General features: G+C 44.6%; 1 protein-coding gene across 1 annotated transcript in view; it reads right to left on the bottom strand.

Moving 5' to 3' along the window:
• Positions 1–984: 984 nt before the first annotated feature.
• SLCO3A1 (solute carrier organic anion transporter family member 3A1) overlaps positions 985–17,595 on the bottom strand; it is a 137,382-nt gene continuing 120,771 nt past the window's right edge. Inside the window, exons 8-10 of the mRNA XM_042039192.1 lie at positions 17,202–17,377; positions 14,521–14,585; positions 985–10,085 (exon numbers count right to left, since the gene is read on the bottom strand). Of these exons, the coding sequence (XP_041895126.1) occupies positions 9,706–10,085; positions 14,521–14,585; positions 17,202–17,377 (621 nt within the window). The 3' untranslated portion in view covers positions 985–9,705. The remainder of the gene's footprint in view (positions 10,086–14,520; positions 14,586–17,201; positions 17,378–17,595) is intronic.

Below are 17,595 nucleotides of genomic sequence, written 5' to 3'. Positions count from 1 at the left end.
TGGAAAGTGAATTCAAAGAAACAGTGGTTGGATTCAACTCGTATGCAACAAAATTGGTGGTGTTTTTTTGTTGGTTTTTTTTGGTGTGATTTTTTTTTTTTGACTTTCAATCTTTGTTTTGCTCACTGCCTTCCAGAAGAGGGAATTGGAACAGGGAAGGATGAAAAATGGAACAAACAAGGAATAACTGAATGTTCAACTCAGTTGGAATGCAATTGCCTTATTTAACATCATTTTGTAGAAGCTCAGGAGAAAACTACCCTATGATACACCAGATTTGAAACATTTAAAAATAATGGGTCAAAGAAGTGCTTACTTTTATTCTGACCAGTACAGCAGCTGGAACAAGTGAAGTGTGTGTCACTGAATCCTCAGCAATGTGTCGCCCTCTCGGCCTGATCCCACAGCAGTGGGAGCATTAATGGAGATGGAGAAGCTTCTGCAGCTGCAAGGGCTCAGGGTGCACAGCAGGGCTGAGCCACTTCACTCAGCTGTTGCTATTGCAGCTAAAAGCTGGTTTTTTTTTTCCTCCACAGCTGAACTGACTCAAAGAGTATGAGACACATTCATCACCCCTAACACATCCAGCATTTTCCTGCCCAAATCATGTTCCTTCTGAGCTCCTCATTTTAGTGTCTTCCAGGTGTTCAAGTTCCTCTGTCGTGCAAGAATCTAGGATGCCCTTGTTCTCTCCTTCCTTTCTCCATTAATTAGACTTCATCTTGGCCCTTCCCCCAAACCTGCTTAACCTTCTCTGTCACAACCACTGCTTCACTGGACCTCCCCTCTGAAGGCACTGCACATGCACAGAACACAGTCACCCTCACTGTCATTTCTAGCAATCTTTCAACATCAGCATCAGAACCTCCAACCTGAACTCTCAACCCTGCTTTTACTGAGACTGAAAACTTTCTGGGACAGTCAGAACACCAGCCCAGCCAGCCAGCCTGGGAGAACCAAAGAGATCATCCAGTGAGACAGGACAAGAATGAAAATAGTGTTTTTAATATCATTTACAGCAAACTTACAGTATGTATTTCACATCACATATTTCTAAACTGCTCATCTGGAAAATATAAGCTGCAAAAATACAGAACACAGTACTCAAAATATATCGAGCATGTGGCTTCTCTTTCTTTTTTTCTCTTTTTTTTCTTTTTCTTTAAAGTCAATTGTACAGTGAAACATTTCCTTTTCCAAACCAGGTTTTGGTTTACTTTGGAAGTGTTGCTAAACATCTGAAAAATTACCAGCAGTCAAACCAGCACAGTTCAAAGACCTTTCTGAGGCCCACTTTCCCTCGGGCACTGCAGGAAAACAGTGACCCCCAGCCCGAGGCAGGGGCAGTGGCACGTGGGCTCATGCAGGTCCCACGCACTGCTCCAGACTATTGGTGGAGATGCTCTGTGCAGGAAGAACCTTCTCCACAACCCACAAATGCTGCTCTGCCCAGGTGACTGTGAAGGACAGCAATGGTATGAGGGACAAACACCACAGACTGGTCTGGTACAGAGGCAGGTAAGTAACTTCTCCAGTGCTGTGGATCTTGCCACAGCCAGGGCTCTGCAGGTGAGGTTTGAACCACAGCTGTGACAAACCGCATGCGGTGGTCTTGCTCTCCAACAAGACACCCAGTGTGGAAGCACCCTCCATGCACTGATGGAAGATTACATCCACACACCAGCTGCAAGCACTTGTCAGAGAAGTCCTGAGCTTCTGAAGCCCAGAGAAACTCCCACCAACAACCCTGCTGAGAGATGCATCAGGATTTGGAGGGCACATGGCAGGCCTGCCTCATGAAAATGCATTATTTTCTTTATTTACACCACAGAGAAAGAGAAGGATGGATAAGGGAGTGGGTTAAGGAACAAAGTCAGTTCCTAATACTCTCATTAGCTAAAACCCCAAGCCCCTCAATCTCTGCCAGAGACACAGAGGAGCCAGCTGGTTAAAGAACAGAACTTCTTTCCCAATCTGCCTTGAATTTTAAGCTCTTGAGTTTGCTCATCTGTAGCTGCCATTAAGGGCTGTCAGGGGTGGGGGATAACCAGGTTACACAGGCAGGGCATGTGCTGCTGGTCAACCCCTGCAGGAGGAAAACAAGCAAAGAGAGATCAGCCAAACCAAAACCTCGCTGTTTCTCCACCATGCATGAGGCATGGCCAAGGACTGGCTGGGCAGTCGCTTCTGCTCACACACCACATCCAGAGCTGCTCTCCTCCTGCCTGTGTCAACTGCCCCCACTCCCTCCCCTCTGATTTCAGATGGTGCTCGTGTGTCTCATCTGCACAGGGCAAAAGGAATTTAAAAACAGCCTTACTGCAAACATGCCCCATCTATTGCCATTTATGCACTGCTAGCTCACATGACTCCAAATGTCCCCGTGCCTGGAATGTGATATAAGTACATACAGCAGGGAAAAAAACATTTCTGCAGACTGCATTTGACTTGTATCAAAATCCTAACGAACACCACGTTTATTGTACTTGATTTACATGGTAGTCACGTATAATATAATACAACACAGCGTTCCATTTGCAGTGGTAGGCACTATGGGTTTTAGAAGGTCACAGCTCTTCCCCTGCTCCATCCCACCCCCTCCTCCCTACGGATGTGGTACCAAAGTGAACCAAGAGCTCCCTGTTGTGCGGTCCCAGCGCTGCTCCAGTTTCCCTCTGAACCTGCTCTGGGATGGCTCCTTCCCAAAAGCAGGTGAGGGAAGCTGCTTTCATACGTTAACACGGAGACTCCAAAACTTTGGTGGTCACAGACCACTGGCAGCCCTTAGCACTTGTCAGGGGCAGTCATGTGCAGCCTCCTCACCACGCTTTGCACCAAAACACCATGAAGGCAACGTGGGGCTGTGGCTGAGCTGCAGACCCCTAGCACAGGGAATAGGCCACCCGTGATCACAGAGCACCGTATGGTCGTGCTGCAGTAAGACTTTAGGAAAACAGCTGTGAGCCTCCAAGAGGGATCATCCTCCTCCTCTGATCAGGCAGGAAGCGTCACGGGTGAAGAACAGGGCTCATTTCTTCAAGTTCACAGTTAGAGTTGTGAGGCACCAAAAATATAGCACTGTTTGCACTGAGGGGTAAATGCACTGGTACTTGTGCGATGTCAGAGTACACGGCTTTCGGGAGCTGAGATACCCGTGGCAGGGGAAGAGGCCTTTTGCTGTCCCACCCATGGGCAATTCAGTTGGGAAGAACTAAGATATGTTAGGCCATATGCAACTCTCTTGATGCCCGAGAGGTTTCTGCTTCTGATCCAAGAGCTGTGCAAACATCGCAAATAAAATTTACACCACCTGCTTCACCTCAATACCCATCTGGTTTTGTCTGGGTTCATACCCTTCTGGTGTTTGCTCTCAGTAATTACTCAAATGAGTGCATTAACCAGTAGGAACACTGGGAGAGGCTGAGAATTTCAAGCATCTGTGAGAGAATGTTCCTGGAAAGTGGACTGGGAGTTGGAAGCCAGCACTTTGGCTGTCCTGGAGCACTGTGTGTCCAGCGGCGCTCAGCCCACTGGCACCGAGCAAGGATCCTCTTACTCAATTCCTAATCACGTATTTTTGAACTAAATATTTTTACTAATGAGAAAATTCCAGCCTAGGTAACTCAAGGAGCAGAAATATCCCCTGTGAGTCTTATGTCCATCCAGAACAAATCCCTGTGTATGAATTACAAGAAAGCTTTTCCAACTCCTCCAGACCACAGATGATATGCAGAAACGACCTTGCAAATACACTGGAGGCATTTTCTTGGTTTTCTCAGCAAGTTGCAAGGAAGAAATAAAAGGGAAAATTCATTCATGAAGTTGCTATAAATTATTTGCTGAGTTGGAGCCAACAAGTTTCTTATTGCTTTCTGCCATATGCAGACACCAACTTTGTGTAGAACAAGTCCAGCACTACAAACTGTTCAGGGTATGACAAATCTTTTCCTTTTTAGGGTTTAACACCCTGCTCTGCCACACTGAATCCAAATATAAAGTGGGGGAAACATCACAAACTCGTCCCATCCCAAAGACCCCATTCCCTGGGGTCACTCCATTCATCAAACAAATACAGACTGAAGCAAAGCTTTGACAAGCAAAACAACATAAACACTACAAACATCCTAAAGTCCTACTTTTGCAGCCATCTAAATGGATTGCATCCACATGGCTTCTCCTGAATTCCCTGTGTCCTTCTGGGACCAAGCAGCTCAGAGCCAAGCAGCTGTGGCAAGACTGAAGATGAAAGAAAAGCAGTCCATGTTCAAACTCTGCCCCAGGAAACAGCAGTATTGCATCTGAGCAGGCAGAGCTTCCCTCTGCTCCCCTGGAGTCAGGGAACAGACAATGGCCAAAGATTTTACTTGGCATCACTACTTAATAAAGAAGTACCTCATGTCTAAGAACTGCTGAAAGGCCATTTTTCAGCAAAGCAATTGTATTAAGACTCAGATTAGCTAGAAATGTCAATGGAATAATAGAAAACATCGTTTGCAGCCTAGAAGTTATAGATTTAGGGTACATAAGCAGAACAAATGATAATATTTTGAACATATGTAAAATTAAGTGAGACCTGCTGGCATCCCAGGCAAATTTAAATGCCACTCAGTAATTCTTGCTACCTTGTATTGGCTTGGTATAGCCAAGCTGTGCTTTGTCATCAGGGGAAGGAAGAACTGTGGCTGGAGAAAGGAAGCTGACGGTCAGTTTGGAAGAAACACCCACAAACCATGGGTCTGGTGGAGGTAGGGCTATCCAGGAGCACAGAAGGGTGGATAATCCTTTCAGGGACACTGAGTGGCTCAGTTACAATGTTCTTTCTGCCTTGGATCAATCTCAACCAGATAACCATGGCTGAACCTGGCTCACACCAAAGGTTCCCATCTTAATAAACTGCTACCTATGTTCCCAGCAATTAGCTTGGCTGCCAACAAAACAGGTGAGTCACAGCAGCAGTGTGGGATGCTGAGAGAGGTGAACCCAGATTTAGGTAAGAAAAGCCAGAACCTCTAATGCAAACGGGAACAGGTCAGTATTACTTCTTGTAATCAGGGGTGCTCTGCCCTGTGCACAGGAAGCTTGAGAGCTTTGCACTTATTAATCAGATCTAGAGAGAGAACAACAACAAACCTGCTCCTGTCTGCAAACACAGTTCACATGAAATTAGGGGGATAGATGAGCACGGCGGCGTTTAAAGGCAGAGCAGGAGTAAGTCTGGAAACCCTTGTGAATAAAGAACAAAGCTGTTATCACATCAGTCCAGTGAAGCATCTGCATGTGTCTTTTACACTGACAACTCCCCACATCACCTGCCAAGAATAAAGCAAACATCACACCAAGAACGCCCAAGTCTGAAGAAAATACCAAGCCCAACACACCCAGCTGAGACAAATTCTCACATGGCAGCAACAGCTGTGGCTGACTCGGGGGGCTAAAGCTTCACAGTGCTGGTAGACTTTAGGTTGTTGTGGGTTGGCTGTGGAGTGAAACTGCTGGTTGTGAGATGGAGTTGCCTTTCTGTGTCCCAGGACCTCACTTACTGAGAAAAAATGTGAGTCTGTCTGAGACACAAAGGTGAACCTTAAGCACATTGCCTCCACTGCAATGTGATGAACACAAAACTCTGATGGGGATAGGAGAGGGTCCAAATCTCATTCATTCCCTTAAATTTTTTTTTTTTTGCCAGGAAAAAGAAGTCAATGCATCTCAGCCATTTGGAAATACTCCAATCACTTTCCAAATGTCTGCAGACCATCAGTTCAATTTGGAAGCATTTTGAAGCATAGCTAACTCAGATAATGGAAGCTAATTCCTCTCTGCATCTTTCTCTTCTCACCTTCTGAGCAGGGTGAGACCCAACCACAATTAACAATAGCAGCACTGAGGAGTTCAGTGCATCTCACAGGGGAATGGCAGAGGAAGGTCACTGTTAGCTGAATTGCCAAGAATGCAAGGTTTGTGATATTCAAGTGATAATTCAAGTGATGGACTTTTCAGTCCCACTCTACATCCAAGATGTGCTGGGCAAAGCCAGAAAAATGGATGATTTCTATATGTATTGAAAAAAGCTTCTGGAAATGCATCACCTTGTTAACAAGGATGCAAAGAAAATTATTCCAGTGTCATCTGCACCAGGTTTAGATTGGGGTCCCCTTTTGATTCCACTGGGGCTATGCCAAAGTGGGATCTGTGCAAGGGAAAGGAAACCCCAACCTGAAGTCATGCAAGGCAACTGGTCAATCCCAGAGAGACTGCTGAATCTCAAGTTTGTTTTTCCAAACGTCCCATTCCTTAGCAGACAGCCACGCAGGAACACAGTGCTTGGAAACACCAGAATAACATTTCTGCTGAGACTGAGGCCTCAACAAACCCCTGAATTTCAATGCCCTTGAATATGAAGGAACAATATCCACCATTGGATCTGGACCACACAGCTCAGACCATGCGCCCGTTTCTGTTCCTGGGAATGGGCATCTTTCTAACTCCATCCTTGTTTTTAAGCTTCCTGCACGGTTAAGGCAGTTGCAGGATGGGGGTGAAGTGCTGACAGGTGAAGGCCCATAACGCCATTTGGGAAGCAGAAGGATGTCTGACACCCTTCATTTGTTCTTCTATAACAAAAATTGGGTTTCAGGCAAAAATGGCTTGTGGTTCTGAACCCAAAATGCCTGCTGGTATGGATGAAGGGTTTGGTCTGTGTATTTTCTTTAAACTAAAGCTCCGTTCTTAAATCAGTACCAAAGCACTGACAGCAAAACCCTTCACGATGCAGGCATCAGACCTAACCAGGGAAAAAAAAAGCGTGGCATTGGGGGCGGGGGGGAAAGCTTTTCAAAAGTTCCATTACCAAAAGAAATAAAATAACAATCATGCAGGAGTTCCAAGTTGCAGCTTAAAAATAACTAAGTAACCTCATTCAACTGCATCTCCCACACAAACTAAGAGAACAAATGAAAAAGGTAAAGAAAAATAAAATAGAAAATGTTATGTGCCCTGTTTCTATAACGCCAGTCAAGGGGGACTTTTGACTGTACCAACAAACCACAGCTTGAGAATGCTGGGAGTTTGTTTTACCTCATGTCAATCAGCATGCTATTCTCCTTCACCTTGGACTTTCAGAGGGGAAAATCATGAAATTGTGAAAGGGGTTATGAAATTTCAAGCAATCAGGCTTTTAGAAAGGTTCTATTCTGTGACATTTGTGTTCTAGTCTGAAAGTGTGTGTAGAGTATAAAATTATGAGCTAACATTTGCAAAGACAGCAGTCTAAGTAATAAATCTGCAGAATGAAGAGAACTGTATAGAATGATTTCAAAGGCTTATACTTGACAATTATATATATTTTATGAGACAGTTATGCACCCTGTGCCTTTTTTGAATTCATTGTTTTATGGATGCAGTATCTCTATTGTAGCAGACAGGATATACTAAACCCATGTAATGGTCTAAAAAGCATCATTTACCACCCAACACAACAATGGCACTGCATAGCTTAATACTTTTTTTTCCTTAAACTCCTTCATCAATTGAGTGATTCTTAACATGGCTGAAACCCAGGAATTAAATATCTGCAGTTACAACATTTGTCGAGTATTTGGCACAGTGGAGTTTATTTGATACACCCTTTTTTCCTGCCCTTATTGTTGCTGAACATGTAATTCTGTGCATAAATTACAAACACACATGTAAAGTCAGTCAGGTGGGAGCAGTTTGATGCACCACACCCATGTTGCAAAGCCTGGATAAGAGCAAAGTCTGCTAAAAAGGTGCTGAACACGAGTGGTGAATTATTAACCCTCTGTAATTGTGCCAGCTCTGGGGTGTCCACTGCCAGCAATGGACAAGGACTTGGGGAAGATCAGCCCCTCTGCCACCTGTGTGGAAGTGACACCCAGCATTTGACTCAATACGCCAGGTTACTTCTCTAAACATCCTCAAGTCCACAACAGCTTCAAAATTCACACAGAAAAGGAACTTTTAATTATGATGCTAACCCTTAAAACCCTTCTGACATTTAGTCCATCAGAAACAAGTCTGGTTCCTGGGGAAAAACTCATCAAATGCCACCAATTTGTACTGCTTCCCAGCAGGAATGTTTTGGAAAACAAAAATATGCATGCAAAAGTAAGTCTGACCCCCACGCTTCTTGTAATCAGATGAAAGTTTCCCCACGGTTTCTGCAGGTTTAGGTAAAACTGCATTGCAAGAGCCAAGCCAAATCTGCTCCTGCATGGATGCTTTGTGGGGAGCTGAATGGAAGTTTGAATTGCTCAGTGCTGGCCAGCCTCTGCTCCCATTACCCAGCCTTCCAGAGGAACACTATTCCCACGTGTAAGAGCAAAATGCGGCATCCAGGAGAGGAGATTATTCCATCTTCCTCACACAGCTTCCACTGAAAGTCAGTGGAATTGCTCAGGTGAAAAGTAAAATACCAATTGTGAGGGTTGAAGGATTAAGGTCAGTATCCCTCTCATCTTGTACATACACACACACACACACACACACACACACTTACTTTAAAGAAAACATCCACCACACAATTTCTAGATTGCAAATTATATATATATATATCTTTAAAAACTGGAGAGAACATAAACAGCCTCTCCACATATATATGTATTCACTGAGTCACATAGAATATGAAAAAACTATATTATGTAAATCATCATATTATCTATAATTCTTCAACTGACAATTGTTTTTATAGAGACACAGTGCATTCATTCTCTTTTTTAAAAACATATTATGTGTCTTCATTGGCTTGGTAGCATATTAGAATGAAGGCGTATGGATAAAAATGCAGAGGATTAAACAAACCCCTTGAGTCACATCACGTTTGGGTGAATTAAACAGGATCCTTTCCCAAACTAGCATAAATAAATCCTCCTCATGGAAAAGTGTCAGCGATTTAAGGGTTAACACAGATTTGAAAATAATTTTAAAAAACATCTTATTAGAGGACTACACAGATAAGTATTTGGAACTCATCCCCCTTTAAAAATGACAGCACGTTTGGCAAGTGTGAGCAAATGTCTTGAACTCTACTGGGTTTGAGATTTGAGCGCAGCTATTCACAGACAGCCACAAAGCTGCAATCTGCGAATAAGCCTGGGCTGGAAGGACTTGGATACCCCTGACAGCAGTGCTCGCCACCGGGAAGGTTTCCAGCAGCTTTCAAGGTATTTATCGTGGACTCGTGGCTGGTGACAGAGTGTGACTGGTGGAAGGACTCCAGCACCGCTCCCTCTTCGCCATCGCAGACACAGCAGGTTGGAGCAGCACCCAGCCTGGCCAACCCTGCAGGGCTCCACACACCTCATCTCAACTGGGAAAAACCTATTGCTGTTATCACCTTGCTGTTATCACCTGGCTTTCTCTATGCCTCGTGCCCAAGCCTGTGCCGAGCTCTCCGGTGAACCTCTGCAGATGCCCTCCTTGGAAGCTCGTACTGTCATCAAAAGGGCTGGTACCCAGCCACAAGGGCTCCCTGCTTTCCACATCACCCTGCAGGATGTCACAAGTGATCCCACTGAAAGATGCTGTTCTCAAGAATCCTGGCTGGGTCTGACTTTGAGAAAAAGACAAAAGTTTCCTGTGTTGCCGTTGCTGTTTTGCAGTTGTGTTTCTTCTTTCATTCGTGCTCTCTCCTTGTTTTTATTAAAAAGGACCCTTGTATTATTAATATAGTTCACCCCTCCACAGTCACTATAAAACAGACTCCATATTTTCACACCACTCATGATCTTCAAGGTTATAGATAAATTTTGTCCTATGTGGTTGATTTTGGGGCACCGAGTCCCGCCCCAGATTGTCTAGGGTGAGAGTAGAGGCAAAAAACTCACTAGTGCTGAGACCACCTTCGTGGTTCTTGATGTATCTTTTATAGTTTTTCCTCAAGCACTGCCAGGTGGTTGTGTACAGGATGAATGCAAAGGACTTGAGGGCGATAGCAATGCTGACATACAGGTATCTGTAGACCACGTTGTCGTACAGAGCGCAGGCTCCTTGCTCGCCACAGAACGTGCTCCAGAACAGACACGTGGAGTCAATCCCGGCCCCGAAGATCAGCGGAGGTGGGATAAAACCTGCCAAAATAAGAGAGACAAATCATGCTTTTATGATCCCTGTGATAAAGAGAGAAGACGTGACTGCAGTGAGTGGAAAGAGGGTACTTTATCAAGGTTAATAGTGCCAGCTGCAGCCTGTGATTCTAATTTTTAAAGTTCTACATCAGCCTAAATGAAGTCTGTGGATGAGCTTTTAGCTTGGACTTAATGTCTACAGAAGAGATTCCTGCTGATATCAACACGCAGCAAGGATCTTACTCAAGTTTGAGTGGCTTTTATTAAGCTTCTTGTTTGCCTAATGAGACTAAGTGGAGGGGTGAATGAAAGAGGAGGAGGACAGTCTTGCAGCTCACTCTCTGTTTAAACACTGGCAATTCTGCACTTTAGGGTGTTCACCTGAAGGATCTCACAACACTCAAGCACCTAAACAGCTGGGGCACTGAGATCCAGTTCTGGACTGTACCCTGACATAGCAAAAGCTTTCCTCTGGGTCTAAGGAGAAGAAACAATAGCCTCTAACAGATGTCAAAGATGCCCTCTGAAAAGAAGGGAAAATTTCAGAGTGCCATTAAATGAAATATCACAGCAGGACTCTCCCACAGCCATTGCAGCTGACTACCAATGACTGTTTCTCAATCATAGTTTGCAGCAGAGCTGCAATCTTAAAGCAAAATAATCACTCCAGTCTCCTTTAACTAATAAATGCAATGTTTTTCTTCTCTACTTTTCCCCATCCCACAGGGACACTGCAGCAAGCCCCCATTTCCCATTAGCCTGATGGCGATTAGGACATCCACGTTCCAGCTCGAGACTCCCCAGCCAGCGCACGTGCACCGAGTGTGCAGCACTGGGAAGAAAATGTGAACATTCTACATAATGTAACCATTTCTCTACCTTCTGCTGTATTTATGGGCAGAGGCTAGAAGCAAATAAACCCTGAAAAAACCCCTGACTGATAAAGTCACTGCTGTGGGTTAAGACACAGGAGCATTGCATCTACTGAAATCCAACAGCAGGCAGGCACAACACCCCCCTGACAGTATCAATGCATCCGTCTAGGTGCTGTGATGCCTGAGACTCTATAAATACCTGTGAAAGCAGACACAAGCACTGCAGTTTTTAGACAAGAGAGTGTTTAATCTTGGATCCAGTTTCATCATTAACCTGGATTTCCAGGCTTAAAGAAGATACCTTCCTTCAGCTTGTCACGAGCAAAGTAGTGACATTCACGACATGTATCCTAAGACTACAAATAAATTGGCTGTCTTCACTGTTTCCCTGTGGTAACTGAGATCTCTTTATTTTATTTTGTTGATGACTGGGGCTGTGCAGATTTTGTTTGATCTTCCTTTACGTTGATAAATGCAGGAATTAAGAAAGGCTATATGGGCTTTTGGTGCTCATTTTAACCAGTCATTAATAGCACAAATGTAGTAAATAAACCAGATGATAAAGAAGCAAGACAATCTGTTTGTTAGAAATACTAGTCTCAGTCATCATATCTAAAAACATGTCTACGTTCTGGAAAAAAGTATCAGCATCAGCTCTTTGTTCATCATTTCAATGACTGGAAATTCCAGGCTGGGCTGGTTCTGCTCCTAAGTTAAAAGATGCTTTTTTTGTTGAAACCTGTGAATAAATGCACACTCAACCTGGATTTTAAAAATTCAGCTGGGCTCCTGCCACAAACAAGCAAGAGGCTGTGCTGCTGACTGCAGTTTGTGTGCCCAGTGCTGCTGGATGGCACCTCAGGGGTAGCACCCAAATGTGGCAGTGACTGAGGAGCCACCTTCTTTCTGGAATAGCAGAAAACTGCATTTGGATCATAACTTTGAGTTGAGAGCCCCTACTTGTTAACACGCTGAGACATGTTGACACAAAGCTTTGGAGACCTGCAGGCTGAACTTCAGAGAGAGCTGCCATCCCCACCTGCTGGCTTCAGCTGGCCTGCCTGGTGTCCACGACAATTTGGCCTGGAAAGTGCTCCTCATAAGACTTGAGAAAGGACTTATTTCCCTTGAACTGCAAAGCTACTCCCATGTGAATGCAGGCATGGATGTGGATGTGAAAAACTTTAGCAACCAGTGAGTATTTCAGGTTGTTTTAGCAGAGGAGAGGACAAGAGACTCACAGGAGTGACTTGGTGCCCAGAACTCCTGAGACACGGGAGCTGAGGGGTTGCACTACACACCAGAAACTCCTCCTGGAACACTGTGGGGTTTTGTTATGTTAAAATAAGAGGCAAACAACATGAGCTTGTAGGAAAGAAACCTAAGGAAGTGCCCTGGTAAGCAGAGGCTCTTCTAGGATGCACAGTGAACACCACCCAAAAAGTGATGCACCCAGGATCTTAAAGGCCTGAAACTCTTTGCCATTCCAGACAATTCCATTCCAAACCTTTGGCTCCAATGGCACTGCTTTACTCTCTTCTCTGGGAAACTGCCGTAATGCTTTTATATGGAGACATTGTTAAGCTGCCCTCTCACAGCAGAGTTCCTATAAAATAAGATAATACATGCAGGAGGATACCAGGAGAATTCAGTCATGTTTCATGTTATTACAGTGAATATTAGAGAGAGTCAATCATGTTCTACCTCTTACTGCAAAGTGTTGCAAAAATTTCTGCTTTATATATGTGTATATATATATATATTTCATTGCAGAAACTGTAGGGCTGCATAAAAAAAGGTGCTTCTGTCTTACTGAAATCTATTAGCTACTATTGCACCTTCGGGTCTCATAGCTCTTCCATTTAATTCTCTCCTTTGGTTTGAGAAGCAGCTATTACCACTGTCTTCTTAAGTCAAAGCTTAAAGGTGAACTGAAAAGCTTTTAAAATAAATCAGTAAAGCTATTCTCAAACCTCAGGTTGATAGGGGCACAATTTGGGTACCTTTGCTCACATGGAAAAGTATCTTTCTCTTCATTTTCTGTGCGTTCCAGCTACCTTGCTGATATGCTACAGGATGTATTGTCTTATTTCATGGGAATCCCGTAGTGACAGAGCAACATATAAAGATTTGAGTTTAAAGTCTCACTACAGCTTCTTTACTGGAATGAAAAGAAGAAATTTGTTCAACTTAAGCATACATGTCTGAGCCTGGTTTTAGAGGAATTCAGGATGCTGCTATCCTTGAGAGGCTTCTCTCTTTTGAAAGGAAGAAACGAAAGAGAAAAATCTCTCCCCTTAAGTATTTTTCCTTTGGAAACAACAGCCCACAGCCATCCCCCTTGCACACTTGCCTGCTGACACTCCACATCCAGCCAGTCAGAGCTGAAGACAGGCCAAAATCCATGAGGAGCAGCACCAGCAGCTAAAGAAAATGCTGCATTTGCAAGGTTTGAACCACAGCTGACCCAGGTCATCCCAGAAACTTCCCTTTGAATTATCTGAGCTCTGGGTAAGTTAACTTGATGGAGCTTTTTGTATGACTGCAGGTACTGCACCAAAACCAATGGGCATCTAATTGGCTTTGTAAACTGGTCTGGGAGCATCATTTCCTGTTCAGCTAACAGGGAATAAGGTGTTAAAAAAGTAAGTTAAAAAATGAGATAACTTATTCAAAGCAATGTCTGGTACTGCTGGATTTTCGGTCCTGTACTTGCCAGTGTCTTGCTGTAGCCTAAGAGATGGCACTTTAGTCTCCAACTCATTCCTTTGGGACCAAGGGAGCCATGCAGGGAAGGTGCTCCCTGTGCCCTGCTAAAAAAAGTAAATTCCACTCCCACAACATGCAGAAACCCTGGGCGTGAGATGGACCCACACAATGACGGATCAGAGCATCCCTGAATCACTGAGACTAATGAGCTGAAATAAAAGAGCTTAAAAATAGGAGCCACCTCTTCCAGAGGAGAGAAAAACTCCACCCAGAAACAAGCAGCATGTGAACAACAGCCTGGTGTGTTCCCTTTAATTCATACCTGAGAAGCACATACTGGTCAGGAGGAGGAGCCATGTGCATTTTAATGGGATATTAACCCACAGGAGGATACAAGGACTCAGCCTGTCTCATTTTCCTGGTTTCCTTTCTGTGACACCCAAAGGAAGGGGCAAACCCACCATGTAACACAGGTCCTGTCCCTCAAAGGAGGGTGAAAATCCATATCCCTCTACTTCAGCAATATGCAATACAGCAATAATTCTGCAAGCTGCTGACACGTTAGTTACAGCTACAGAAGAGAAACTGGTTGTGTGGGACCATGGGAGAATCAGTCATTTCTCATGCAACACTGCATTTTCTTCCATTAGCACAACAAAATAGCAGGGAAAGTGCCTTCAGGAGCCTTGATGTGAAATTCTTCATGGAAAGGTCTTGGGCCCCAGTGTGTCAGACCCCACTCACGGCAACGACAGGTCTACAGGGACTAGAAATCAACTTCTTCATGTTAAAAAAAGAGTCTTCCATGAGGGAGCAAAGGTTAGGAGAGAAGGACATACAACTTTTGTACCTACCTAGCAACCGGAGCAGCAGAAAAAGCACCCCCAGAGCGTAGGACTTGAGTTCGGGGCTCACGGTTCTGCAAGGAGGAGGGAGGGAGAGAGAAGAGAGAGAGAGAAATCGATTCCTGTTGCTCTGCTTTGATTAACACACCCCGTGGCCATTCTGTGCTGTCAGCCAGGATGCCACCAGCACCTCTTCAAAAAGTCATTAATGGGGCTTTTCTTCTGCCTTCTCCTGAACTGCCTACAGCCCCAAAAGTAATTGCATCGGTGACAGGTTCAGGAATTAGCCAAGTCATTAATAACAACAGCTAATCTTGTCACTGGATGGGGAAAAATGGAATTCCCATCTCATTAAATCATTGTTTACAAGCTCCCTATCATGTTTTCAAGGCTCCAGATGTTGAGAACTGGAGGGAGAGAAAACTTTTGGTTCTGAAACTCCCCAGGCAAGAACAAGAGAGGGAAGGCAGGATGGTGGGCCAAAAGGTTCAGCCTGTTGATTCAAGCCTCCCCGTGAGAAGTGCTCGACAGTAGTGACTTTAGCACGACACTTTTTTTATCTTGGGAAGACAGTGTTTGCAGTGTCTTCTGCTATGGACACAACCACTGTTGCATTAAGTGCCATCCTTCAAAGGTGCTTTAAAAAAACCAATCACGGCAGGGGTGGTTCTCTGTATAAATACACTGGAGGGCCATCAGCCAAAACTGATAAAACAGAACCAGCAAGAGCTTTTAAGTTAAGACAATTCTGATCACCTGCCCTCCTTTCACACACTCATGGGCCATACCACATGGCTAAGACCACGCCATGGCTTCTGCATGAAGCCTGTGACCTTGGGATGAATTTCATCAGTTTTCAGGCAGACCCCCATGCTCTAAATAAAGCCTTTTTGCCAGGAATTATCTAACCTTGGAAAAATGTTCCAGTGGTTAATGGCTTGGCTCAAATAGGATTCTACAGTTGAGTGGGAAATGAAGGAAACAGAGCATTAAAAGTTTATTTTAATGAAAAAATAGATTACCACATGAAATAGTCACAGTGGGTTTTTAATTGGTGGTGGTGTCCTTCCATCCACTTTTCTGTATTTAAAACCAAAGTCAATCCCCATACCTTAGGGTGCAGTAAAAATTGCTACCTGGAGACATCTCCTTTCCTCACCGACTACACCAGGTGACTTGCTTAGACAAGACATTTAATTTGTAGACACTGAGCTCATTTTTAAATGACTATGGGAGCTGCCAGTGTCACTTGTCACTGCTCTGGACACCGAGAACACACTGATATGCCACAACTTTCTTTAAGCAATGGAAGATGGCAGCTGCAAGAGAGCATGAGGTGGTATCTAGCTCAGAGCTCTCCCCTGTACATTTGCTAGCTATCAGTGATTCTGAGTGAAGTTACAAATCTGGACATGTGAATTGTTTATTTCCTACAGCTTCCTTCCCTTTGCTTTCCTTATTCTCTGGTATTCTTCTTCCTGTCTGGTGCTGGGCTTATCTCATTTGAAGGCAACACTAAGATGTCTCCATGCAGGATCCTAAAGGTGCTGGCAGCTTCCTTGAACAAAGAACTCTTCAAACTTCAAATTGCTTTTGTCACAATATTTATCATGAGGAATTTGATTTCCCTTTAGCTAGCGGAGATGCAAAGAGAGAAATGAACTAGTAGGTGGAATATCTCATTTTGTATCCTGCAGGGAGACATGCCCTCACAGAGCTGTTCTGTCCAAAATCTACTCAAGAGTGTGTTTCTAATACAGACCTTATTGATTGAATTTTATTGGAATTTTCCAGGCAGCAGAATGGATCTGCTATTTGTGCCTCTGGTTATTATTCTCAGTAAGTGACAGCTTGGACAGCTAAGTAATTCTGGATAAATGTGAGCTTATATATATATGTATATCATAAGGTGAAGTGTTCCATATGTCTGGAAATAACACAAGGTCAGTTCTTTGAATAAGCTACTTTTGCCCACCTATTCACATTGGTTTAACTCAGACATGTCCTTCAGACTTCCAAGTTCCTTATGTTCTTGGACTTGGTCCAGGGTGAGGGAAGTTAAACTCCAGTCAGGGAGGTATTCACCGAAGCTAGTCTTTGCCACAGCTTTTCATTTTTCTGTGATTTCTATGGTCTTCAGGCCATCTCAAAAGGTGAGCCTAAGCCTCTTTCTAAGCCATTATGTGCTGAGAACATAGGGGGGCAATTCTGCCCCTCTCCTGATGCAGCTGTAACTTCCTCGCTTCCTGGATTGGAAACTGCACATCTGTATTTCCATGTTAATCCCAGAAGAACAACCCCTGCCACCATTTTCTGCAATGTCCCTGCAGGAATCTTGTCCACTTGCAGGCCCAGTTCCACCTCACTCCCTCACTTTACCAAAGGAGAGCTCGAGCAATTCCTGTTTTCTCTCTAGCAACTCCATACTGCAGGCTCTGAACTGGGGCCACGCCATGGCTAAACCAGGTGCTATAAAGTGAAAAAGTGGCTTAGGGAGAAATTGGCTTGAATGCAGGCTCAGTATGAAATCATGGATCTGGGGACAGCAAGTTCGGTGTAAAGGGCAGAGGCCAGGAGCTGCGTGGGACCCTCAGCTCCTTGCAGCTCCTGGCCGTGCCCTACAGTCCCTCCAGCTCTGATCCCATGCCAAGAGCAGCCCCAGCTGATGAGGATGGTGACTGGAGCCCTACCTGATGAGGATGATGACTGACGGTGTCTGCGCCATGGCCCCGATCATGCTGCAGACACACATCACACACAGGAATGTCAGGAAGGCCTCTTCGCACCCAGGGCTGGGGCATTTGCCAGGAACGACGGTGGCGTTTTCGGCAGGGACCGAGGTGAGGCACGAACAGCCACTGAGGTTCTGCAGAGGAGCACAACGAGTCAGGAGAATGGAGAGCTGTGATCTCCACTGCTGCCCTCTGCAGCAGGGCTTGTCAGCAGCAACGCCTAATCCTCTAATGGTCAATTAAATAACTCCTAAGTGCTTGTTGGAGGGGGGTTTGGAAATAATTTCAGGAGCGTCAGAGCTGACGCATGTTGCCAGCAAGGGAAAGCTGTCCCTTGGCTTGTTTCTTTTCT

Source organism: Corvus kubaryi, unplaced genomic scaffold (assembly GCF_017639235.1).
Source record: "Corvus kubaryi isolate FWS band 111438036 unplaced genomic scaffold, C.kubaryi_AGA036_p1.0 37394, whole genome shotgun sequence".
NCBI classification, from domain to species: Eukaryota; Metazoa; Chordata; class Aves; order Passeriformes; family Corvidae; genus Corvus; species Corvus kubaryi.
This window is presented reverse-complemented; position numbering and strand designations above follow the sequence as displayed.